This window comes from Falco peregrinus, chromosome 5 (genome assembly GCF_023634155.1).
Source record: "Falco peregrinus isolate bFalPer1 chromosome 5, bFalPer1.pri, whole genome shotgun sequence".
Taxonomy (NCBI): Eukaryota; Metazoa; Chordata; class Aves; order Falconiformes; family Falconidae; genus Falco; species Falco peregrinus.
In genome coordinates this window covers 66,716,809-66,743,231 of record NC_073725.1, presented here as the reverse complement: position 1 = coordinate 66,743,231, position 26,423 = coordinate 66,716,809, and the positions used below count along the sequence as shown (strand labels likewise).

General features: G+C 46.0%; 1 protein-coding gene across 7 annotated transcripts in view; it reads left to right on the top strand.

The window, feature by feature from the left end:
• Positions 1 to 26,423, top strand: part of RFX2 (regulatory factor X2) — a 63,907-nt gene that overhangs the window by 20,549 nt on the left and 16,935 nt on the right. For 2 of the 7 annotated variants that reach the window (XM_055805943.1, XM_055805942.1), the window contains exons 2-7: positions 9,040 to 9,231; positions 11,880 to 11,969; positions 12,964 to 13,043; positions 13,721 to 13,985; positions 18,028 to 18,102; positions 24,261 to 24,442. In XM_055805943.1, the coding sequence (XP_055661918.1) occupies positions 9,040 to 9,231; positions 11,880 to 11,969; positions 12,964 to 13,043; positions 13,721 to 13,985; positions 18,028 to 18,102; positions 24,261 to 24,442 (884 nt within the window). Of the gene's footprint in view, positions 1 to 8,183; positions 8,389 to 9,039; positions 9,232 to 9,299; positions 10,510 to 11,879; positions 11,970 to 12,963; positions 13,044 to 13,720; positions 13,986 to 18,027; positions 18,103 to 24,260; positions 24,443 to 26,423 lie in introns of those variants that run through there. The other 5 variants (XM_055805948.1, XM_055805947.1, XM_055805946.1 and 2 more) reach the window with 5 other exon arrangements.

Genomic DNA, 26,423 nt, shown 5'->3' with positions numbered 1-26,423 from the left:
CGTCGGGGGAGGGCTGGCTGTACCCAGGTACCGGGGATCCTCCTGGGAGCGTGCAGAACCAGAGCTACAGACCACAGGGGTCAAGTAACCAGATGTTGTGGTTTGATTGATGACTGAAACTTTGAGATTGGTCCTAGAGTAGGAACCTTTGAAATGCTCTTGTGCCGGATTTTTGCTTGATGCACTGTACTGACTCGCAGCCCTGGGAAACCCCTGCAGTGCACATACTAAAAATATGGGGAAATTATTAATTTGAGCCCAGAACTTGTGCTTGCTTTCATCAGATAGCATCAATGTGTGTGTTGCAGCCAGTATCTGAAGGGCCTGGACATGGTGTACAGTGTAGCGTGTACCTTTTAATTCCTCTTCGCAGACCTGAAAGCTTTCTTGCTGCTCAACAGATCCCCATACATTGTTTCGTGGGCAGCGTTATTTGCCATCGTTGTAGCAAAGCTTTTCTGAAGTGAAGTTTTTAGCTAGTTAATAGGAAAGAAACAGGGAGTTTCAAGTGCTTGTTAGCAGGGTCATCCTAGGCTAAAAATTCTGGAAGCTGTTGGGACTTTTTCTGAAGAGCAAACAGCCGGGATTCGTGCAGGTATGTCTGTTGAGAGGCTGAGGGTGAAATGCAGTGCGGCTGTAAATCGGTTGCATTTCTGAGCACCAGAAGGGATGCATTCGGTTCCAAGGAATCCAGTCCTGGCTTTTGACACTTGGAAAGTGTCTGTATTATTAACCCAGGAAGAAAATAGGGCAGGTTTTTGTACGGGAGGGAGATTCACAACGTTTCTTTGCCCTTGTTCAGGTCTGAGACCCGTGCACGTGGGGTTTGGCCACAGACAGCTGCCAGCAGCGTACAGCACGAGGGCTTCGGCTATTCGGTCTCAGCTGGCTCTTAAGGAAACTCCTGGTTATCCAGCCAGCACAGATACATGCCTCGCTCTCTTCTGCCTCTCTGAAAGTTATTTTAAAGAAACAGCAAAAGATTAGTGAACTGCTGTTACACAACAGTTACGTGCGTGTGTGTATAAATATATTACTTGACTTCGTGAAATCTAATTAAAGACTGAGTGTATATTTGTATTGCAGTATATTATTAACTTCCTAATAAAAACCATTTCCAAATTTGTATTTTTCCATGAGGACCAGGTTTCTGAAAAAAGAAAAAAAAAAAAAGCCACCACCCAGCTATACTGCCTGCTGCCCTTGAAGCTTGTGTTTTGGGTTTATCTGTGTTTCCAGGTAACTGGATCTCTTAGACAAGCAGCATTTGCTTCTGTTTTAAATTAATTTAACCTAATCAGTGGAAGGGTCTGGTGCCTTCTCTGTTTATAACATTTTGAAGCGATGTAATGAGCAGCCTCTCCAGAATCAGCCTGTTACCGAGTCCCTTGTCGTGTTTGCTTCCCCCTTCCATCCCCTCCGCTTAGCACCGCTTATGAAAAGGCTAAAGGTTGTGACACGGGGTTCAGGACACGCTTTAGTGCCAGCTCGGTGAGCCTGGCAGAGCTCGCTCCCAGCTGCAGTCGGCGATGGTCTCAGCCTCTCCCCATCCTCTGCTGGCCGGGGATGCTGGTGGAGGAGGGTTGGGAAGGGCGAGCGCTGCCGCAGCCCTCGGCACACAGGGGTACAGGAGGGCTTGGTGCTGCTGACGAGGGTGCCAGCACCATCCTGCAGCATCCTGGGCTCTGTGGGGGGGCTCGGCATCGCGTGGCCGCAGGCGTTACGGACTGGCCTCAGTGCGGGATGAGGGGCTTTGGTGTGGATGTCCAAGTTTTGATGCACCAAGGCTCTGTCCAGTCTTGACCTGCTCTGGTGTTTCCTGGCTCTCTCTGGAAGTCAGGACAGCAGGCCCTTCTTCCAGCGCTTTTAGAGCAGTTAAAACCCCAGCGGATAGTGCAGCTTTCCCAAGTCAGGCTAATATCACCGTGACCGGTTGTACAACTTTTTGGACAAGGTTTGAGAGCATCCCCTCTATGGTCTGAAGGAAAAGATAACTGCTAAACAGGGATGCTGGCAGAGCAGGTTTGCTTTGGCTCAGCCATCCAAAAGGGAAGAATTTATTTTGCTTTCATGCATGGGTGAGCTGGAATCGTGTTTTTCCAAAGAGGGTGCAAAGCTGGGGGTGTACTTGGCCCTTGGTCTCGCTTCAGAGCCTTGTGCTGCAAGTGCTGGCTCCTGTGCTCCTCAGGCTTCTGAGTCTTTTGGGCAACGGAAAAAAAAAAATAAATAGTATTTTCCTGATTGTAATTTCAAGGCAATGCTTGTTTTTTCTTGGAGATACCGTGCTTTGGAGACACGCACAGCAGGGGTAAAGGATGCATGTGGAGGCAGGAGTCAAGCTGGGTCGGAGACAAGTATTTGCCTCAGTTCTGCTCTAAGGCAGTATAATTCACTCGGTTGCATTTTCATTCACATCAAATAAAGAAGTTTCTTCTTCCAAAGAAAGAAACACTTCCTTTCTATGCTCTGGTTAAAACACAGCTAATGCCTTTTCAGGGCAAATTGTTAAACAGAGACTAAGCCAAAAATGTTGAATGAAACGGAAAATATTTGGGAAGTTTTTCTTTACTAAAATAAATGTGGCATAGAGCGTAGTGGATGAAGTTGATGGGTAGTGTGCATCTGCTAGAAAAGAGAGCTAGAATCTGGTATTCCCTGCATTCCTTTTATTATTTTCAGTCACTTTTGAGAGTGTTGAGGGTTCTCGGTAGCGAATCTATTAAATGTAAAAGCTCTAGTTCCTTTTTCTATGGTCAGGGGAGAAAATACCATTTAGAGCCCATATAGAATGTGATGGTTCAATAGCATTTTTATTTCTTCTGAATTCAGTTATTGCTGTTCTGGTTTTCCTATTTATCTAAGCTCCAAGCCAACTAAACCTGAATAAAAGTTCCAGAAACCAAATAACTATTTTTAAATATAAGCCTTCCTTTCAAAGTATGCAAAAAATGCACAAAACCAAACAAAAGGGAAAAAAAAGCAAAAACTGGGTTTGAATTTTGATCATAGCATGTCAATGTTATGGATGAGAGAGAATTTTTTTTTTTAAATTAAACTACAATCTTCCCATTATTTTCCATAAGATAACAGATATCAGGAGATTTGTATAAAAAATTCATAGCTGTATCATGAATTTGCATATGGAAATGTGACTGTATGTGATTCCCTGGTTATTTTCCCCCCTGCTTAGCCTGAGATCTATTGAACAGAAAGAAAACTTGGAGCACAAACTGTGCCCAGCTGAGCACCCTGGCTGTCGGGTATACTAAATCTCGTTAACTCATGATAATATTAAAGATGTACAAAGGTTACCTACTGCATTAATTTCGGGTAAAGTTTTCTATAAAATGCCTTTAGCAATCGCATCCAGCTCTGGAGGTTTCCTGCGGTTCTGGTGCATCCACCCTATATACCTTGATGACCCCATGACCGTACATATTCTAGCTTCAGGTTTATCGTCAGTTCGTGTTATGGGATGTTTCTGACAATGCATGCAGGCAATTAAAAATCCAGGATACCTCATTTTAGCTGGAGAGCTAATGCAGTTGGCATTTGCTTCCTGTTTGAAGAACACACGGCATCAGAAATAAAAAGGCAAGGGTAATTATAGCAGGTTCACCTGGAAAAATAAACTTTTCCCACCGTTATATCTTAATTTGAAACCTTTATATCTTAATTTGAAATGAAAGCCATGAAGCACATCCTTCAGTGATCCACAATCTGATTTAGTCTTGGGTTCTGTACTTCAAGGCAGTCATTTTCCTGGCAGATTTTTATGCCCGACGTTTAAAACCCCTTTGAGAAGAAGTTGTTAAGCCCATTTACAAACGGCAGATGGAGAGGCAGTGGAATTACTTACCAAGTAGGGGTAATAACACCCACCAAGGTTTACTGGGAAGCTTAAATATAAGTACCTGTGAGAAACTTTGTCCCAGAGGTAGAATAATTGACTGTTTTTAAAAACAACAACAAAACCCTCATCCAAGGTATTTTTCTTTCCCTCAGTTATGTACCAGTACTATATTCTATTTCAAAAGTTCTACCAGAAAAGAAGGATGAAATAAAGGAATTGAAAAAGTTTAATGGATGACCAAGTAAGCTTTGAAAAGCAAATTAAATAAAAAAATGATATGTTTTGTCTTCAAGTGAGCAAGTGGTTCACTGAAACAGTAGCAATTTTAGTATTTTGAAAGCAACACTGGTATGATTATATGGTTATTCTGGATTAAAAAAAAAGCATTCGCTGGTTTCTCTTCTAGGGTAAATAATATGTTTTACATTTTCACCTTCAGAAAACAAAGATATGTAAATACAAGACCTAAATACCACATGAGAGCCAAGGCTGTGCCACTTCCACCCCTGATTTATGTAAGGCTGCTCTTAAAAAATTAAAATAAGGTGGTGGTAGTGAGGGGGGAAAGTTATATTTGACTTCAAATGGTGAAGTGAATATACTTCTAGTGAAGTTCTTCTGGTATAAAACCACCAGGTAGGTTGGTTGCAATTACTGCAGAAGCGACCCAGGGCCTGAGGAAGGCAGGGGCTGAAATCCTCTTTTATTTGAAGTCTCGGAGCCGCCTGGGATCGCTGCTGGTGCTGCTGGTCCTGTGGAGCGAGGACCAGAGCACCGAAGAGAAATAAACCAAATATTTCCCCGGGGCAGACTCCCTGCTCTGGCTCTGATCAGCAGTAGTTATTAGACGCCTGAGAGCTCCGCATTTAGCTCCGAACCGGTTTTGTTTTGAGTGTTCGGGAGCTGATCGTTTATATTAAAACATTCTGTGGAAAAATACTTGCAGTTCCTCCTCACATCCTGGACGGCAGAGCTCGTGGGCTGCAGCACGGACAGAGCACCCAGGACGGGCACCCTTCCCGCTGCTGGGGGGCTCTTGCATCAGCCCGTCTCCTTCCCCACACTCTTTTTGGGAGTTTGGGAATGTTGCAGAGGATGCTGCTGTTTTCCCTTCTGGGCGCTCGCAGGCACCTCGCAGGAGGAAGCTATGTGGTGTTTGTTCTGCTGCCCCCTCCTTTTTTCCCCCTCTCCTCTCGCTGCAAATTTGAATGTGGAAAATATTTTTGAATGCCTCTCTTATCTCTGTTTCCCCAGCATTTTGGAGCTGCTTTAGGCAGGAGAGATTAACAAAGGCAAGGCTATTTACATGAAGGCAAGTGGCTTGTGAATGAAAGGGTGACAGCTGGAGTTTTTATCAACCCCTGTAATATTACTACTTGTCTTTCTCAAATGCATTCAGACTTTGACAGCCCTCTGAGACCAGTGCTGAAAAAATTCCTCACCTAGGGGAGTGTTGTGGCTTTTTTAGGAGTGGGAAAATTGAAGCACGGGGAAAGGGAAGCATCCTGTTGAAGGTCACGGAGCAAAGCTGGTGGCAGAACCAGAAATAGCACCCAGAAGTTACTAGTTTTTTCTGTATTTCCTTTCCTGTCACTGCTGTTTGCTTGGATACCGAGATAGCTGTGTGTAAACAGAAGGTTTCCAGAGGCACCAGCCTTGTTATCGGCCTGATTCACTCAGTGATGATGCAATCTGGAATCCAGATTTCTGCAACGCCTTCCACAGTGGTGACGCCGCACGTGATGTCACCGGCCGTCTTGTGCAACCAGAATTTTAAACTTGCCTCTGCCTGAACCGCTGCCGATGGCTGGATAAGCCCCTTCTCACTGCATTTTTATTCCTTAAGCATGGTCAGGTCCTGCCTGCTTGTTCCCCTGGCATTACAACTGCCTTGCCTTCTTGCTCTCCTTAACCTGGTAAGGAGCCCTGGAGCTGAGATTGTCCTGTGGCTGCTGATCCTCTCTGTGCCCCACCAGCGGCTTTGTTGACTAATTAGCTAATGAATTTGTGCAAACTCCCTGGTACTAGGGCGGCTGCCAAGCTGTCAGGCTTTCACCGGCTGTCAGGAGCCACGAGACACTTTGATGGCTTCTGTCAGTCACTCCTGCTGCCAGACCGCTGTGGTTGTCCCCCCGCCAGGCGCGGGGAGCTGGCACGGCTGGCATGAGCCTCTCGTCCTTAGACCAGATCTCGGGAGGAGGCACCAAATCATAGATCTTTATGGAACAGGCTTTTGACCGCCGGAGTCTCTGTTAGGGTGATCAAGAACACTGCACAACTTTCGCCCCCGTGGGAGGTGAAAAATGAGATGGAAGGAGAGCAGCGAGTCCTTTCCTGGGCATTTGCTTTAGGGATGCGGCAGAACTGCCAGAGAGCCGTGCCAGCGCTCCAGCCGCCAGCATTCCATACGGAGCTACCGGGATGCTCTGCACACACGGCTCCCAAGAAGAGGAAAGAGCAAGGCTTCGGGTGCCACGTTCCCTCTCCTCCTTGAAAGCCAATGCTTCATCCATCCCCTGGCGCCCTGGCTCGGCTGCTGGCTCGCTCGGTACCTGTGCTCCGGGACATCGGCAGAGCCCTGAAACACCTGGCAGTGGTTTCTCGGAGTGTAGGAATTCTGTTACCAGCTTTTCATCAGTGCGAATTAAGTTAGCAGATGGCATGCACATATCTGCCTCTCCAGTTCTCAGGAAGCACGGGATGGCTTTAATGGAAAATGAATTATTCTTTATCCAGGATGTTTCACCAATAAACAAAATAATAAGGGGTCTTGTACATGTGCCTTGGCGGTCCAGTACTTCTGTGTCTGTCTACCTTGTCTGGAAGTACCAGCTGCACAGTTCCTCGGAGTCTTTGTGTCTGGCTTGGTTGTCATCATTAACAGAGCCTGCGTTTTGTAACAAATCCGAAAATAATGTTGATGATTTATTTTGGCAGCAGACAATTCATCTTCCACCCTGCCTGCCTCTCTCTGGTCTCTTTCGGTCACTGAGGGAAACCAGAAGACAAAATTTATCAGCAGAGATGAGTAGGTGGCAATTTTGAGATGGCATCTCTTCTGGCTGTCCTTTTCTGATTATAACCACACTTGGAAAGAGACCTTTCTGTAGACCTGAAATGCCAAGAGCTGACCTGCCAGAACCGTTCTCAAATAGGTCATTAAAATATATTTGGCAATTTACCCACCTTTCTTCTCTAACCACACCATGCTATATTTTTCCACTCGCAAAACCCTAGGAAGCTGTGAACTGGAGGTCTGGGCACAAATGTCAGACAATAAAACACTCTTGCAAAAGTCAGGAGAATATCTGTGCTAAAAGTGACGTCTCTCTTTTGCCTGAGCATCTTCACGTGAGCTTTGTAAACCTGCCTCCTCTGCTGACAGTGCTGGCCAAGTGTTTGGGCAGGGACGGATGGCAGGCTCTTTCATTAATTTACTGTGAAAACTGTTATTTTTCATGATACCCCAGCGCTGTTGCAACTGGTGACTTCTCATGGAGAGGTTTTGGCTAAAACCCACGCAGAGGCAGTGATGGGGAGAAGCAGGTGCTGCCTCTATATAGTGGAGCTGCAGGGAAGGGGGTTGTGCATGTGCGACGGGCAGGTCGGAGGGCTACAAAGGGACATGGGTGGCAATAAATAAACAGCGACTAAATTTCTTTGCCTTGGCTCTGGTTTGTTGGATTCATCTGGTAGCTGTGTTTGGAGCAGCGACTATGTGGGTTCTGTGGCTACACTTTCCTGGATGCGAGAAAGATGATGTGAAAATTACTTGCAAGCTGTGGGGTTTCAGGGAAGTCAGGAGAGTAATTGTTGTAATTTGCTAATGGGTAACATGGGAATATGGGGTCAGCACTGACTGGGAAAAAATCTTAAAAACTTGTTTTGTGAAGAAGCTAAATATTTGGGTTTTTTTTGGTGGCTGAGGGAGAATAACCAGGTAACTTGTAACTTCACCTCCCCCTTGCCTTTCTTTTTACCACAAAGAGCTGTCAAATGATTAGGATGCAGTGTCCCTCCATTTCTCCTTTCCTTTTGCCTCTTAACTTGCACAGAGTTGAGGAAAAAGTTTAAATATTGGATGGGGAAGAGAAACAAGACACGAGATTTCATGCCATGATTTGGAGGCTGCGTTTGCACTCGGCAGCGAGGCTGAGAAAGGAGAAACAGCACTGCTCAAACCTGGATGTTTCTGAACCTTTTGTTTTTGAAGTGACAGCAGAAACCCTCCTAGAAAAAGTTTTTTGAAGAGGAACTTTCACAAGAAACTGAGAAAAAAAGGCTCTCCCACCCTTCCACATTACATCAAAACCCCCAAAATGACATTGCTGTCAGGAAGCACCGTCACAGCAGCCCTGGGTGTCTCTGGGGCATGGGGTGCCGGAGCAGTGCCATGGGGGAGCGAGGAGTCCCAGGGGATGGAGAGCCTGTGTGCAGGGCAGGCGCTCAGCCCTGCTCTCCTGCCATCTCCCCATCCCCAGGACATTCCCACATCACCCTTGGGAGTGCTTCCCAAGGCGGCTGAGCAGTGCTGGGTGAGTGCCGGGACAGCGGGACCTGGGTGACTTGAAGATGCTGAGGGCACAGCTCCCGCAGGGCTGCAGCGCAGAGCAGGACCGGCGGGCGATGACGCGTGTCTGGTTGGGGACCCTAGTGGCATCTGGGGCAAGGGCATGGATGGGAGGGCGGGCGTGTTTCTTTGTGGGGGTGGTTCAGGGGTTTTTAAATGATGGTGAATCACTGTTCTTCTGCTGTTCATGTTTGATTATCAGTTGTGATTATAAACCCTAATTGACTGCACTGCTTTCCAAATGAAAGCATTAGCCAAGTTCCAGGCATGTACTTAAACCTGATTAAAATTCTTTTTTGCAGTAGTTAAACATGATAAGGCAGAGGGGGAGAAAAAATTATTTTTAAAATATGCTCTTACAGATCTTCCAGATCTGAAGTGATCCTCACTATGACACAATAATTTTCCAACACTACTTTTCGGTTATATTTAGAAGTGCATTTTCTGTTCCTTCCCTCTCCTTTCTGTGGAACAATTGTGCAACTTTCTTTTTTCTTAATATAAAACTGTATTAAAATTAGCTCCAAGACTAAAAAGAGTCCTCTGTGTAGGAAGGTGGCTACCTTCCTTCCTAGCACTTCCCCTTGATCTTCCACTGGGATTTTGTTCCTTCTAGATGCGGGTTCCTTGGGCGCTTGCTGCGGTGTGTGCTGTGCATCCCCTGGCTGATCTCCCCTCTGCTCTCCTCTCCCCAGCAGTGAGCATGCAGAGTTCAGAGGGTGGATCAGACTCAGCAGCATCTGTGGCACTTCACAGCTCTGCATCAGCCCAAGCTCCAGTTGTACAGCCAGTGCCAGCGTCGCAGCAGGTAACGTATGCACAGCTGGGAATGCCGTTTCCATGGAGAAGAGACCTGTTTTACTGGCAGATGTATTTTAATCCCAGGTTTTTGTATGCGGGAGAGGATTTTGCTCAGCTTGTTGAGGTAGTGGGTTGAACCTGTTGCTGCACTTTGTGTTGATAAAGGCCATAGATATTTCAGTGTTAGCCCGATGAATATGGAAGCTTTAAAACATGGGATTTAGATTTTAACTTGGCTACCCAAGGAAGTCACTTTGTGCTGGTTTGGTGTTTGCTTCAGTATATAATATCCTGTTGTCATTATTTGATGTGTCAACAAAAGCAGGAGAAAATGTAACAGTCCTTAAAGGTGTCTCTGCAAATAAGGCACCAAGCTCAACAGAGAAGGAAGGGGGGGGGAGAGGGTGGAGGAGCCACATGCTGGTCTCTTCCTTTGGTAGGTGGATCCCGACTTTTTAAATCAAGGAGGGGAGATTCACGATTCACATACATGGATATGAGCCACTTGGGAGGTCTCTGGATAGGGGAGAAATGATAGCTTCAGCTGATGAATGAAAACTACCTACTGCAAAACGGGAAGGGTTAAGTGAAACTTGTTCCTTTTTATGCCTTTTGGGGAACTATCAAAAGAAGTTTCTGTTGCAGGAAGCTGGAAGGATAAGAGGATGGGTGGGTACAACTTAGCTACACCCTTCTCTAACTCCCAAGTGAGCAGAAGTAGCTGCCATTGGATGCTGACGGAAAGGAACAATTAAAAATTGTGAATTGGTAGGAGCATTTGATTCACCAGGAGACGTGGACATTCACATTTGTGACTGGGTGCGTGGCTGGCCAGCTCGCTGTCATCTCTCAACTTTCCCATCTTCCATTTCTCTGGGTGACATTTCTTGTTGGTATTGTAACGATGTGGATACCGCTGGTCGATAGTGTCAAGTCGCTTAGGGATCGTCAGTCGTTAACGTGAGTTTGGCTGTGACAACGTGTTAAAGAAGTTTAGAAAACCCATTGGGTTTGGATTATGAAATTACCCATACAGCCTTTGCTGGTGCTGTCATCATGACACGGAGTATCAAGTGGAACTCCATGGATTAAGGAAGACCCAGAGGATCGTGGAAAGTTGCTGAAGAGAAGGAACATCCAGAGCCTTCCCTTCTCACCATCGGGACAAAGAATGAGCTACTGGCAGCATGACTGGTGTGAGGCTGAAGCCTTCGGCATCGTTGATCACTGGTCTACCTTTCAGTGTGAGCGAAGGCTGTATGAACAGGATGGCCTCATCTTACAGGTTGGGGATGATTCATTTTCTTTTGTTGGAAAGTAGTAGGAGCAACCAGGCAGGCAGTGACAAATGACACAGGTAGCTGAGCTGGGCAGCTGTGCCAAAGGAGGAGACGTGTTCTTTGGGAAAAGCAATGATGGAACATGGGTAAAAAGTGGGAGAAAGGAAAGGGTCTTGCTGAGAATTTGATGCAGGTGGCATTGCCAAGGCCTGACTTGAACAAGGACTCATGTTATTCCCATGGTGCACTGGTTACAGCCTCCTGGGGACAAAGTGATGGCTGGCACCCGTGTGCGTGTCCTCACCGCTAGCTCAGCTGCAGGGTCTCCAACGTGTCTAGACTTGCTGAAGGTCAGCCTGGGGACTGGTGATGCAGAAATTTGGGCAATTACCATATTCCTGTAATTCTGCTGGAACAGAATTTCTGGCTGGTTACAAAGGACATATTGGGAGCGTGTCAGAGGACTAAAAATCAGAAATATATACATATAAGGTAGCTAGTAATTATCAGGGTCTCTTCTAGATTCATATGGGGTTGTTTTTCAGCTTTTTGCCCTGTTGGCTCCACTGCTGGGTATTTTTAAAGCCCCAAGCCACCGAGGATGACCGTCACCTTGGAGAAGGTCCTCATTGGTTTAAAAGGCCATACTGATATTTGGCTCTGTTCCCACGGGCCTCGCTGAATCATTTCTTTCCATCCACCCCAACACAACCCCACGCTTGTTTTGCTGGATCTGCAAGGTGCTGAGCACTCTACGAGATGTGTGGCCAACCTCAAACCGAATGGCGAGCGTAACACAGAGCCAGGGGAACGATGGAAACGATGGTGCAGAGGACAGAGTGAGCACTGCAAGGCTACACGACGTGTTTCTGTGCCCTTGGTGGCACTGAAGGGAGGTCAGAACCATCTGAGCTTTGGGTGCTGGTAGAAACTGTAAGGGCTGTGTGGCACCCTGGAGGGTGCGATTTCTTGTTGCAGGTTGCAGAACGTGGTTTGGTACAGAGAAGAGACTTTGCAGCCGTAGGAGGAAAATGTGAATGTGTGAGGAGTGATTCTTGTTTAACTGTGACTGAACCGCAGGTTGAGCGCCTCCCATCCATCAGCTGTTAGCTGTTATTTCCTCAGGTGGAGACTTAAAGATGATCCATGTCAGAAATCGTGGATCCAGCTTTTCCCAAGTTGGGGGTGCTGAGTTCAGGCTGGTGTCTGATGCAGGTTACACTGGAAGGTTGGGGACCACAGGGATGCTAGGTCAGGGGTACCGTGGCCGCTAGAGTAGCAGGCAGGCTTTCCATGAAAGTTTGACAGAGGATACTTCACTCACCTGTATTGCAGACTGAAAGTAAGTGTGTGCTACTGTATCTTCTTCTTTCAGAGGGTTTTGGTCCAAGCAGCAGGCTCCGCTCCCAAAGGAGCGCAGATGCAGCAAATCTCTGTTCCCAGAGTTCAGCAGGTTCCGCAACAGGTAATATCTCCAGGGTGGGACACCACGCAGGGACCCCCATGTCGACAGGACCTCATGTCCCACACGACATTTGAAACTGTGCCAGATAGCTGCTTAGATAAATCCATGCTCTTAATTTTGTGTGTGGTTAGAGAACTGGAGATCACCGTGAGAGCAGCTTTCTCCATCTCTCTCTTCCTTTCTTAGACCGATGGCAAAAGAAACTCTCAAGATATTTAAAGTTTAGAAAGAACCTTTACTGTAGCAGTTGTCTTCCATACATTTGAAGATTTGATGGATCCTTTTAATTGCCATTTAAAAGCAGTCCTCCTCTGTAAAGATTTTCTTAGAGGCAAAGTGTTTGGGAGTTTAATTATACAAACAAATGTACTGCCTGTGTGTGGCTTCATAGAAACGTTAGGTGACAGAGCCATGCAAGTGTTTTTATTTATCTGAACTTTGCCTTTTGCAGTCCTTGTTTCCTAAGAAACCAGGCATGTGTGGTGCTGCTTCATGTGGACAGTGAGTCTGACTCTTGACTTTTTCCTCTAGCAATTTTTAATTTGGTTGCTCAGTTTCAGGAAAAAAACCCAAACCAAAACCAAAAAAAACTTGACAGAGGGCAACTACATCCCTCCCAGACCGATGAAGAAGGGGGCTGGGGTGCAGATGGTCACTGCTGACCTCCTCTCTGAAGGAAAGGCTGCAGCATGATCTCACCCTTATTAGTCAGCAGAGAACCAGCCCCGAGATGTGTGTGCAGAGGAAACCCAGCTCCATTGTTTCCACTGCTCATGGAGCAACTGCTTATTTATTTATTTTAATTTGACCTTTTAAAATAAATATGTCCTTTGGGATTCCTAAGCATATGGGATTTTTGTTTTCTTTTTATTTTTCTTTTTAAAAGAAAGTCTAAATGTCAAGGTAAGGTTGAAAGCCGTTTAAGGGTGTAATATGTGATTTCTCCAGCTGTTCCTAGGCAATCTGTAACTTGAGTTGATGATGCTCGTTTCAGGTGCAAGCGGTGCAGCACGTGTATCCATCCCAGGTCCAGTATGTGGAAGGAGGAGAAGCTGTTTATACCAACGGAACCATGTAAGAGTCTTGTTGGCTGCAGCAGAGCCCCGTTCCCCCCAGCCAGGCTGAGCCCATCGCTCCTCCCAGCCCCTTCCAGCCCAGCGCTGCTGCGGGCTCTGCCTGCCCTTAAAGGGAGGAAGAGGAGGAACAACTGTCCCACATGGTGCGTTGTGTGTAGGGGGGTAGTTCCTGCAAGACTACAGCCTTGGAGGTGGTGGTGTCCTTGTGGAGGGACTGTTCTCCAGGGAATCCTGCTACATGAAGGGGTCGGGTGTTCCCCTCTGCCCAGCCCGTTGAGTGGTGAGGTGCAGGGGCTTTAGGAGCCCGGAGCACAACTGCTAGAGGAAGAAGGGGCTTTTGGAAGGTTTCTTCTTCCTCCTGTCTGCTGTGCCCCTGCTTTGGCCCTGATGTCTTTGCTGCCCTCCGGGGTGCTCTCAGCCTTCTGCTCTGAGGTTGCTTGCAGTGACTGCGGAGCAGCTGCTGGGCTCCGTGCTGTGCAGTGGCTGTGGCCCTTCGCTCCAGGGCTGTCTCACACTGTCAGGACTGATTTCTATAGCCCAGGGTTCAATTTCAGTGGAGCAAATCCCACCAAGAGTGGTGCTGAGTTGTTTTCCAAAGGTGGTCCAGAACCGTTGTCCACGAGATTCTATCTGCAAGCTTCTCTCCACCTCCTGACCTTATCGTTCCTTTGACAGACGAGCCGCCTACTCCTACAACCCCGACGCTCAGATTTACACCCCCAGCAGCGCAGCATCCTATTTCGAACCGCAGGGAGGTGGAGCTCAGGTGACTACAGCGGCATCCTCTCCTACAGCCATTCCCTCTCACAACATGGTGGGCATCACCATGGACATTGGGGGAAGTTCGATCCTCTCCGGCTCGGGAGCCTGTCTCATTCATGGGGGGATGGAAAACACTAGACATTCTCTGTCACATACTTCACGCTCCTCACCAGCAACGGTATGTAGCCCTGCAGATGTTGCAGCTCGGGGGCCAGGAATTATTCCAAGGGAACTGAAAAGCCTTCAGAAAATAAAACTTCCTGCCTTTATCGCTGTGTATATGTCTGTATAACATGCCATGCAAACGCAAGGGAGAGAATAGACACTGGTGTACTACAGATACTTTTCAACGGGAGTTTGGAATGTGTCTCTTGCTGGTGGGCAGAGGCTTGTCAGGCTTTCTGAGTGGATCACTGAAATTATGCAGCATGGAGATAAGAGAAAATTCTCGAGGTTTTTAGGTTTTTTTTTCACCCAAGCAAAAGGTTTCGGCTTTTCAATTCAAAAGAATTGTCTGTATTTACACTAATAAGTGTAACGTCTGAACATGGGTCTTGGCTTACCAAAAATAAAGTAATATATATTTTTAATTATGAAGAGACATGAAAAATCCTTTATTAACACCGTGAATAATTGGCACATTAGGTATGTCAAGCTGGTCATGCCAAATGCACAGTGATCGAGAAGTCTTTGTATATATCTCCTACACCATTGTGTATTCTATCCATGCCATATGCTACAGAAAATGGATTTTAGGGATAACACTGATCAAACAGAAATGTTTTAAAGCTCTTAACTTTTTTTAAACATGTTCCTCCACCTGTCAGTTGAGGTGCCAGCTTGCTAGAGCACAGCTGTACAGCTGTGTGGGACTTGGGGGGGGGGGGGGGGGGGGGCGGGCGCTACAACTATTAATACAAAACAGCTTTTCTGCAGCTAGTAGCTACCAGGGCTTTTATCTGAGAATCTACCAGCCCGTAGTAGCAGCTGCTGCCAGGAGTGGGTTGGGGCTCATTTTCTGGGACACTGCGCACCTTCCTCTCCAGACTGACTTGTGTGTGTTTATGTATTTGTATGTAAACATAATTACAGGTGTAGGTGTAATTCAGTGTATGTGGCCAGATTGTAAAAATGTGAACAGCACCAACCAGGGAGAAAAACAGGAGCTGTTCACTACTGAGTACTCAGGAAAATCTGGCCAGTTAGGTTGTGCTTTTTTTCCCCCATTGAGTTTTAGAATATCAACTTCATGTTTTTTGAATCTCTGTGCCTTGAAAAGTTGCCTTTTGATCCTGGAGTAAATGTGCTCTGCCTTAGGTGGGAGTAGGGGAAAAATCCTTAGCTTTGGGTAGAAGAGAGAATGACAGATGTATCTGGATTACGTGGAGTCTCTTTCATGTGTGACAATTGTGTGCGCACGTTTTAACTGTTCATATTTAAAATCTAGCATTGGACTATCTTCTGATTTTTGCTCAGGCTTGATATTTTGAAGGAGGTAAATGCTGATCTGGTCACCTGCGTGGGACTGCATCTTGTATAGCTGCACAATACTACTCTTGGGTTTTGGTTGTTTGGTTTTTTGTTTTTGTTAGTTGGGGTTTGGGTTTTTTGAATCTCCATGCTGGCAGGCACAATGTAAAAAGCCTGAGTAGAACATGTGTCAATAGAAGTGTCCCATGAACAGTTAGTTTGTAGCTGTCTGTCACATGAGAGAAAGCTGTTCAGCAAAAAAAGAATATAGGAAGTGACCTTTATGAAAATGTACCTGAAATAAATATACTCTGTTGTATGTAGGAATGAACTTTTGGAAGGTATTGCAGCATAAAATGTCTGTGGCTGTTGTGGAGGGGCTCAAGGGGATGAAATAGCTTGTGGAAGACAGTGTAGGGATGTGTCTGTGTGTGGCTTTCAGTTTTTTCAGCAGGATAGAGCAGAGCCGTGATAACTGCTTTGAATTTTGCATAATAATGGGTGGACAGATAGTGGAAGGCTTCAGGAGAGCAATGACTAAATGAAATCAATGGGTAGGAACACTGGTTTTCCTTGCAATGTCTTGCTTAAAAGAGAATAGGAAAGGCTGGTGTTAAAGGGGCTGGAGAGGCTGTCATCCTGGCTAAATGTGTTTGAGGCAGGATTAAGAACTTTGTGGAGAGAAAGAAAAATACAGCTCCTCCAGAAGTAGCCAAGGAAGCTGTGGTGTTTGCATGGATGTCAGTGGCCAGCAGTGCAAGGGCATTTAGAGACACCCGTCTGCCACGTCTGCTCAAATAATGATGCTCCGCTCCATCGAATGGGCTGAAACAGCACGTGAAGCAGTCCCATCCAATGTCTAGGCCAATGGAGCACTATTAATCTTTATTTAATTATAGGCTTGGTATAGCTTAAATTAGGCTGTACCAAGAGAGGAAATCCTTGAGACCTCCCGTAAGTGGGTCCTGAGAGCTCCTCACTTTTGCGCGGGGCTGTTGAAAAGCCTTTAGTCTCTCCCCTGTAATATTTTCCTCTGCAGATGCAAGTTGCCCATTTGTATGGGATGCCTACCAAAATGCCCAAAGGCCAGGCGGGGTTTCTGTGCTTGCTCAAGAGGTGTTGCTCAAGCGGGCACTCTTGCTCCTTGAACAGAGGAAGGAACTGGTGTCTCCCTCCAACACTGACTCATTTCCTGAAGGCTGCATCAGCAATCGGGCGTTGGTTCCTCGTGGTACATCACAGTGTGCTAGACAGTTTTCTCAAAAAAACCCCACTGATACATAGTCTTAGGCTGACCCTTGTTTGAATTCGGTGATAACTTCCCAAGAAGGGATGGCACTTTTGGATGGAAACCGAGGAGCATGTGCCGGAGGTGCCTGGGCAGAGTATCACATTCCGGCAGGGATATGGCACAGACTGCATCTTTGGGTGTTGAATGTTGTTTCAAAAGTTGTATCTGATTTGTTCTGTTCTCCCACCTTTCTGACAGAGCTTGGTTTTGTAAATGGCTGGTTTTATCTCGACCTTTTATCTTCAGCCTGCTATGAGTCAGTGCAAACTGAGTGTGGAGGCCATTGACTGATGGTTGTGCAGACGCTTTGTTCATGTGCCTACAGATGAGTGCACGACCATGCATGTGAAATGAGGACAGATGCTAGAGACAGCTGCTGACTGCAAGTTTTACTGGCTGATTTGTGCTGCCTTGTCCTGCCTGCACTAACAGGTCCTAGAGAACAGGGGTTTGAGAACATCTACTGGAGAGAAACAGCAGGTTCTGCCTCTGCCAGTCCCTTATTGTGAGGGTTTGTTGCTTGGTTTGGGGTTTTCCCCTCCTTTTCCTCACTTGCAAAAAGCTTGTGCTCAGGAGGACCAGAGCTCTGGGACCAGCAGCTATCGGCTGAGCAGTTTGCCAGATCGTCAGGGGAGCCCCAGCAGCAGAAAGGAGACAAGAGGGGTCTGGGGGAGGGTCCGGGCACAAGGCAGCAGCCGTGGCTGGGCTGGGTGTAGAACAGAAGCTGGACAGGAGGGAGGCAAGGGGGCTCGCGGGGGCAGCCTGCCTCACCATGGCTCTGCTTGCAGCAGCTCTGGGGTGAATGGAAAGGAACTGGGTAGCGTCAAGATGGGCCAGCCTGCCCTTGCGGGAAGAAGCTCACTTAATTGAAACCCATCTTCTTCCTTCAGAGCCCCTTTGCACCTCGCTCCAGTAGCAGGGAGCTCTTATTCATGCCGGCATGTGCATTGTGTGTCAACCCTCCTTGTGCCTGTTTTATTTAGTTGCCATTAGTTTTTTGTCAAAAATGTGAAGAAGTAATAATAACCAGCCATTACTTCCAGTTTTCATTGAAAGGTCTGGGTGAAATGCACTTTCTCTGTAGCAAATCTCCTTTGATTGCTGCAGCCTATGTCTGGTGGTGGTTTGGGCTAATATGAAGGGGAAAGGAAAAGGAAAACGGCTTCTCTTTTATAAATGGGCAATGTATATAGTGGAAGATCAAAAGCCCCCTGGTCTCGCTCTTTTGCCCTAACAGGGATTCTTGCTGTGTTAGTTTGCATGCCATACAATAACATCTGCAGCTTCATCCCATAAGGACTGTGCCTCATCTGTTTGCCTCTTTTTCACAAGCCTGTTGATATAAAGCATTAATCATTCAAATATTAATAAAGAAATAATAAACCTGGCTGTTGCTAACTATCTGATTTCCTTTCTTTTTCTTTTTTTCCTTTTTTTCCCCTGTGCACATTTTCTTTAGCTTGAAATGGCGATTGAAAACCTACAAAAAACTGAAGGGATTACATCACACAAAAGCAGTTTGCTCAACAGCCATGTAAGTTACAATCGGAATTTACAACCTTTTTCCTGCTTTGGTAGGAGCATTATTTGTAGCTGAGCCACTCAGAGCAGCCTGGGATTCAGCTGTGCTGCCCAAAGCAGCCCATTCCCAAGAAACAAGAAGCTGCAAAAAGTGCCATGATGTTAATGCTTGTTTATGAGATGCTCTGGATTCTGTTAACTGCCTCTGCACTGTGTTTATTTATTTTGTCTGCCTTGCAATGGAAATTGCTGGCAATTAGATAAACACATTTGAGGAAGTTCTTTCCTTTCACTGGAATTGAAAGATGGCTGGAAAATAATTTGCAATTTTACAGCAGTAACTTGGCGTGAATCATGACAGGTACCCTTAGATAGCGCATACCAAAAGCTTGCTCCTGTGGATGCCTTGATTGCCTCTTTCTGTGCCTCAGGGAGACCATTACTGTTACAATGCTATGCTAAATTCGTTTGCTAGACCTCTCTCTTCTCACTCTGCCAACAATGTCTCTGCTTTGTGTGAAGTTCCCACTGTTCTGCTGGGCCTTCTGCATCATGGTTTACGGCTCCCATGCAGTAATGATTAACGACAAGCACATGCTTGTGTGAGATTTGAAGGGTCTAATTCAAGTCCTCTTGAAGTCATTGGACTTGCCTTGACTTCATTGTGCTTTGGATTAGGCTGAAGCATGTTCTGCACTGATAAATCACAGTGCACAAAGCAGTACTTCTGGATTCTAACAGATTTCCTTTTGCTTTGTATTTGGGGGCAGATCTGTTGTCATTCTTGGGTTCTGCAAAAAAAATCTGTGCCCTCTTCACCCTAGAGAAATGGCCTGAGAAAGCGAAAGGAGCATTAAACCTAAGGATCTGATTCTCTTAGGCTGTTGTCGAACTCCAAGCCAGGGTCCTGGACGAGCTTAATCCTTATTTCAGCCTCTAGGAATTGAAGGTTCCTGGTTGGAGCTGGGAAACACAAACCTGCAGGATCAGGCTGGTAGTTCCTGTTCTGAGCATCTCCGTGCATCCTTTCCATCCCAGGCGGTGGCTGTGCGTGTACCCCCATGCTGTGCCCCCAGCACCATATGGATTTGGCTAAGGATAATGTCCCTTCTAGAATTTTTCTTGTTGGTTCAAGTGCAGAAGCAGAACGGGGGGGTCGTGGTGTGGTATTGAAGGAGATTTGACAAAAAGCAGGGAAAGCGCAGAGGAAAGAAAGCAAAGACAGGAAAGAGATTTCATCTGACCACAGGCTGCGCAGGATGGAGCTGGGGCCCAATCCAGCCTCTGATCACATCTTCCCCGCTTGCAGGGTAGAAGTAAAGAACTTAATGTCTCTTTTCTGAGGTCACGGCTCATCGTTTGGCCTAAGGCTTAAGTTCTTTTACAAATTCTAAAGCAAATAGACTACTTCCTAAGCATGTGTGTACACATCAGCTCTCCGCTCCTCTCTGCTCAAGAGGTTGGTCCAGGCACAAGCAACGTGCTGCCCTGGGCAGCTCCAGGGCTGGGGTGGGTAATTCCCTCTGCCAAGGTGCAGAGCCTGAGCCAAGGAACCTTGTGGAGCCCTTCTGCCCTGTGACCCTCCAGTGTCCTTGCCCTGCCTTCCGGGAGCACGGAGCCGTGTCTGTGGATATGTGCGAGTAACGAGGAGGTGATGGGACGAGCAGTGCCTGTAGTAAATGCAGCACGTTGCAGACCCAGAGCAGGCAATCTCTTTCCAGAGCTGGAGGACGGTCGGTGCTGGTGCCCAGGGAGGGTGCGTAGCCTCTGCCTGGGGGGGGTTCTGGGGCTTCGACTGGCCCGAGGGACCTGACCTCCATTGGAAGTGAGCCCTGGGGTGAGTAGAAGGCTGGAGTCATTCCACAGACCCATCATCAGATGGTTTGGGTTGGAAGGGACCTTCGAAGGCCAGCTAGTGCAACCCCCTGCCATGGGCAGGGACATCTTCAGCTGGATCAGGATGCTCAGAGCCCTGTCCAGCCTGACCTTGAATGTTTCCAGGGATGGGGTATCCACCAGCTGGAGACTGGAGAATGCCAGAGGCGTGTGGGGCAGCCCGGTGAGCGCGGCACCGAACTGCTCTGCACATCTCCCCGGCACGTGCTGTGTCACAGGGCATCCTGCTCTCCAGGGTGTTTTGGTTCCCACCCCTTTATGTGAAAAAAAAAACCAAAACAACAAACCAGACAGGGGATTACCCATCCCAAATGCTTGTGTGACCAGCACACGGTACTGTCATAGATGAGCTTGACAAAAGCGAGTAGCTGGGGAAGTTGTGAGTTCATGCTAATTGCGCTATTAGTTGTGACTTTTAAGGTTGCAGAGTTTTTCATTAACTGTTCTGTCTCTCATTTTAAATCTCACATTTTTCAAATCTGTGAGTTATTGGGATAAATGGTTTATTTTGTTGCCATCTGCAGATGTTGCGTGCCAGGAATCTTTGATTTCAAAAATACAACCAAACCAAAGAAACCCTAAAGGTATCTCAGTCAAGAGGCAATTTTTTTATGTAATGCTGTTTAAACACAGTCAATGTGAAGTGGAGCCACACTTGATAACGCAATTTAGCTTCAAAAACTCTCTGAGAGGTTATTTAAGTGCACTTGAAAGATCAAATTTGGAAGCCTAAGCGAATGTTAATACCCCAGCGACACATGATGTTTCTAATGAAATCATGTCAATCCATTACTGTTATTGAAGAAGCCCTGCTCACGAGGGTACTCCAGAGACTCTGGGCCAGAGGATTACGTCTTTGCCGATTATGGTCTTGCAGATGATGCAAAGAAATTTGAGGAAAATTACTACAGTTTTTGTACGTGAGTGCCTAAAGCTAGGCACGTAAGGAGGGAGCTGGATGCTAGAACCTGCCCAAGGCTCTGCGGCTCCTCGGTGTGCACAGCGCTCATAGGAGTAGGAGGGAGGTGGATTTTTTCCTCACCGTAAAACAAACAAACAAAAAACCGAATAAACCCCCAAAAGCCTATTGGACTTCTTCCCTGTGGTTGAATGGCTCTTAGGTAGGTGCTGATGGAGTTTTTCCCCTGAGGGAAAGATCTTACCCCCAAATGATGTTTAGGTGGAAACATCTAAAATGAGACTAAAGAGAGAGGTAGGAAAATTGTTAAAGGGAATAATTCTGCCTTGGCCGGGGGAGGGATGTAACGCCCTAATGAAGGATGGATTTCCTGCTCAGCAGAGAAGGGCGGGCGGTGCTGATGGATGCAGGTGGCTCGGGGCGCAACTACGCAAGGGACCAGAGCTGACGGGCACTTGTTGGAAAAGAGACTTTTCAAGAAAATAACTAAGTTCGGTTGAAACTTGAATTGCAAAAGATCGGTGGGGCTGAGCAGGGAGCTTCAGGTGTGAGGGAAGCGTTCCTCCCCGTTGCTGTGTTCGGGGTGCTCGCAGCGGGGTCTGGGGTCCGTCCTGACTCTGAGCTGAACTGAGCGGGGGCTTAGGAACCGCAGATGTCTTTTTTTTTCTTTTCATTTCTATGAAAAAGGTTTCTTTTTCATAGAAATGCTCATAAGAAAACCTCTCCAAACCTGGACCTTCAGAAAAAAAATTTTTTCTTTCTTTTCCCAGACAGCCCCAGGTATCACTTTTTCTATCCTTAAAAAGCCATCCTTGAATGGAACAAAGCCGAGGTTTTTCGCTAAAGGTTATTTTTTAAAAAATCAAAACAAACAGTCAGTAGAGATAAAGTTAGAAGTAGAAATGAAATTGAAATGTTCCCCTGTAGTGCCTATAACAAACAAAGCAGCATACGGCTGCGTAGTGATTTTATTGGATCCTGCTCATAGTAAACCCAGAAATTAAACTGTATAGTATCGTGTCATTGTCACCACTAAGCAAAATTCAAACAATAAACAGAATAAGGGATACAAATGGAAAGACTCTTTAATGTTCTCGTTTAAAGTGCCTGGTTTGTTATTACTAATGCAGGAAGAGCAAAAATCATGTTTTGAAAATTATTTATATTCTAACAGATTTCTTTTTTAAGCTCTTCTGTGTGTTTTGTAATAGATTTGTAATTCAACAGTGGGAGTTCATATTGTGAAACTCTGTGGTGTTTTAAAAGAATATAAAAGACACTTGCAGAAAAGAAAGCTGGAAGATGAAGCGAATAATCTAGAAATATCTGGGATTAGAGTAAAAATGCCCAGGATCACATTTAAATGAGAAGGTTTTACCTATAGATGAATTTTCCATAGAAACTTTCAACTTTTATATATATGTATACATTTTTTTAACACTTGGAATTAGAATAGGTTTAGAAAATAAATAGCTGATCCACATTCAGTATCTTCCATAGGATAAATAAAATAAATGGTTAAAAAAAAAGAGGACCTTCTTAATCATTAATCTTTTAAATATAGGGGATGGGCCAAAATTAGTGCAGATGTGGACTACCTAAAACCTGAGTTCTTGCTGGTCTTTTATGTCATAACCACTGGGGTCCACTTTTGCTGGGGATGGATAATTGGGGGGTGGGGTCTCGGGGGTACTGAATGGCTTTGGGGGGCTTCCTGGGGGACTTCTCACCTCTTCTGCCGGCGAGAGAACAGAGGGTTGCAGATCACTGGCAGACACCTCTTGGGGCTGTAGGGTCTGGAGGTCCGAAAGGTGGTCGGTCGCTGGAAGAACACACTAAAGGGTGTCTTAGGTGGAGGTGGAAGGTGGGAAGGTGACAGGCAGCTCTGCGGAAAGTGGGACAGCAAAAATGGCCAAGAGGTTTCTTTTCTTCCATCTGTGGCAGCCCCTGGTCTGCTCAAAGGCCACCAGAACTGACGGGCCCAGTCATTTGAACTTGTGGTTGCTTTGGATGGAACCCAACTAATGAATGAAAGAGTTTTAACTGTACAGCTTTGGATTTGGCTCATTTGATGCAGCGTAAGTTTAAAACTGGGACAGGTGAATGATAATGGCAGAACGTACGGTCAGAGGTGCTGGAAAGCATTTGTGTGAGAGTTGGGTGTGACACACAAAACCTGAAAATGACTCACTGGAGTGAGGTGTCAGAGGTGTCATTGCACATTTCAGGTTGTATTTTCACAGTTACTGATACAAAACTGGAGTATAGCGGTGAACTGGGACCTCAGAGTTTCACTGGGAGAAAAGAGCTGGATACTGGAGTATGAGTGGAGGGGACTTAAGCATAGGCCAACTTGTACATCCATGTGCATGGTTAAATCCCGCTGATTTCGTGCTTAATTGCAATACGTACTTGTTCTATTTGTTGTGCTAATATTGTGGCATCCATACCCGGAGTCTGTTTCGCCACTGCTGGGGTGTGAATTCAGCAGCTTCTGGTGGAGCTGTGCCTCCTGTGGATCAGGGCTGGAGGGCTGGGTGGCGAGGGAGGTCTTGACATCGTTAGTCCCAGATGTCCCTAACGACAATGAAAGGGCTCTTACCAAAGCTATTGATTTTAGTCCATTTGTGCATCTAGTTCCTTCAGAGATTCACTTAACATAACACTTATTTTATGGATGCCGAAGTCATTTCGCCAGCTGAAGGAGAGCGGGGGTTTTGTCTTTTTGCATTTTAATTCCTGTGCTGACATTGTGCACCAGGCCTGCCCTTTCGGGCCGCCTGGGTATAAATAATTTATATTAATTGCAAACTTTAATCAACAGAAATGTCAGAAGTTCAGACAGTAAATTTTGAAAAGTAGATGGACCCCCACAGATTTTTATCGTTGCTTTGGTAACTGTTAATTTTATTGTTAAGGGAACAGTTGCACACATGCCAATCTTCAAATTAATAAAGACTTTGCAGCATATTGGTTTCCCTAAATTTTATTCCTCCTAGGCAGTATCTTAACATCTTTATTCTTGGAAAATACAAGTTCTTACAGCTTTATTTTATCTCTGCAGAAATTAATCTCTATCCAAGGTGGACACTGAGATGGCAGGCAGGCTGTGTCTTAATGCCTTTGCAAAATCTGACAGCATTTTTGTTTGGGTTATTAGCTTTGGACTGGGAGTCCTTTTATAAAAATGCAACTGGCATAAGTTATATAAATTAACTACCCAGCATTAAGTTCTCTTGAACATGTCAGACGAGCTCTCCTGACATTTAAGTGTTGACGCTTTGATGCAGCCCGTTCCAGCCCTCTTTAGACTTTCATGTGTTCTTTATTTATTTATTTGTTTTCCATACCTGAAGCTCCAGTGGTTGTTGGACAACTATGAGACGGCGGAAGGAGTCAGCCTTCCCAGGAGCTCCCTCTACAACCATTACCTGCGGCACTGCCAGGAGCACAAACTGGATCCAGTGAATGCCGCTTCCTTCGGGAAACTGATCCGTTCGGTGTTCATGGGGCTGAGGACCCGCCGCCTGGGAACCAGGTTGGTGCGAATCTACATTTAAAAAAAACACCAACTCCTAGAACTTCTGTCACACATACTGAGAATTTACCGAGCAGCCTTTAGCAGGTGCAGGTGTTTCCTCCAAGATCTACAGGAACAAGCGGGAATGGTCTTGTGGGGAAAGGGATGGCTGCTCTGAGGCACGGAGTGATTTCTGTGTGTTGTTAGGCAAAGCTGCTCCCTCACCGTGAAAGGTGTGAGAGGCTGGACAATACAATGAATTTTGGACACGCTCCAGGTCTCTGGTGATGGTGCCTTGTCCAGCCACACAGTGGAATTTGGTCTGTGTCCTTTTCCTAAGGAGTCTGAGAATGTTTTATTTGAACCTAGGCTTCTTCTGATTCCATTACTGTCTCAGAAAGATGAAGTCACTAATCTTCCCGATTGCTGCTGTCAAAATTCTGGCACAGTGCGATGGTTCCTCCCGTTGGGTCCGGTAAAGGTCCTCCATCGCAGAACCCGTGCCCACATCTCTGATGCAGACAAGCTGTACAGATGTAAATGGCTTCCTTCTTCAATACCCAAAGTGGCAGGCTGAATCTCGTGACAGAATTTTTTCTTTTAAAACACCGAAGATCCATATAACACAACAAAAGCACGACAGAAGAAAGTACACTGGCTGTAATTACAGATGTGTCCTTCAAGGGATCGCCTGCACAGCTTGCACAGCTGAATTTGCATTTTATCCCAGCTCCTAATTTTTAAAAATTAGCTAATATGCTGGAGAAGTAGTGATTGCTCTGATTGTGTAAGATTTTATAATGAAATTCAAGCTTAGATATTTGGGCTTCTAAACAAGAACAAAACCAGATGTGTCCAGGGCATTCCACAGCTGGAGTGTGGAGGCAACAGTCATAGGAAGAGCAGGGAGGAGTGTGGATTTCTGTAGATTGGTTCAAGTGCAAGAGCTCTGAAATAATTTTTTTAGAGGAGAGAAATTCTTTAATCCCATCAAGGATTAAAGAAAAAAACAAGCAAAAATCCCATTTAAAACTGCAAATGTGCAGGCTGGGAAGGGTACAGTAAACCTGAATAAATATTAAAATAGCTGTCCACCGTTATTTTCTTACTCGTTCCTTTAGGTTATGAATGCAGGTGGTATTTAATTTGCAGGCACTTCAAAAAATCACTCGCGGCGTGGCCGAAGCGTGCTGCACACCTGAGCGTTGGGGAGGTGTAAAAGCCTTTGTACGGTGGCAATGGCTGAACGCTTCAGCCATGCCCTGGGCAAGAGCAAATTCCCCCAGCGTGGAAGAAAGGGTTAATTCTTCAACACATGCCCCTCTCCTAAATTTCTCGGTGTAATTTTCCAATGGGAAGCATCATTGGATTGAAGGTGCCTCCAGCCCCTTCCGTTGTGACACAGCAGAGGAATTTTAAGCCTCCCCAGTAAGGGCTCTGGAGACCCCGCTCTGCCCCCCGGCTTGGTCTCCTCTCCCATGGAGGGCTCAGCTCAGCCATTATTAGCGACAAATTGGCTAAAGCCGAGTTGGACATACCGTCATCACGTATCCACGGCTGCCTAATTGTCCTTCTTGCTCCCAAATGCAGATGCTTGGGGGTTGAAAAATTCCGGTTTGGTGGAAAAACTTTTTTAACTGGCGCATCTGCCGAATGTGACGGAAAGGCATTCTTCTGAGGAGCATCACAGCAGCTTCACTGACAAGCAAAGGGAAAAGGATTCCACCCTCTTTGGCTTGCAGAAAGCTTTCAGTTTTTACAAAAAATTTAAAAATGAGCAACTCCAAGAACAAAGCCACATCAAAGCCCGTTGCTGTGGCTGTGAAAGCATTGGCAACAGAAAGACATTTTTCTTATCATACTTGACTATTCAGTCAGACTTGTTCCATCCAAGTCTAGATAAACATGGAAGTTTGTTTTTATGGAAAAAAACAAATCCTCCAACCCTAACCAAATAGCAGAGTGTCCCCTGAGGTCTTTCTGTCATTCTGTTTAATAA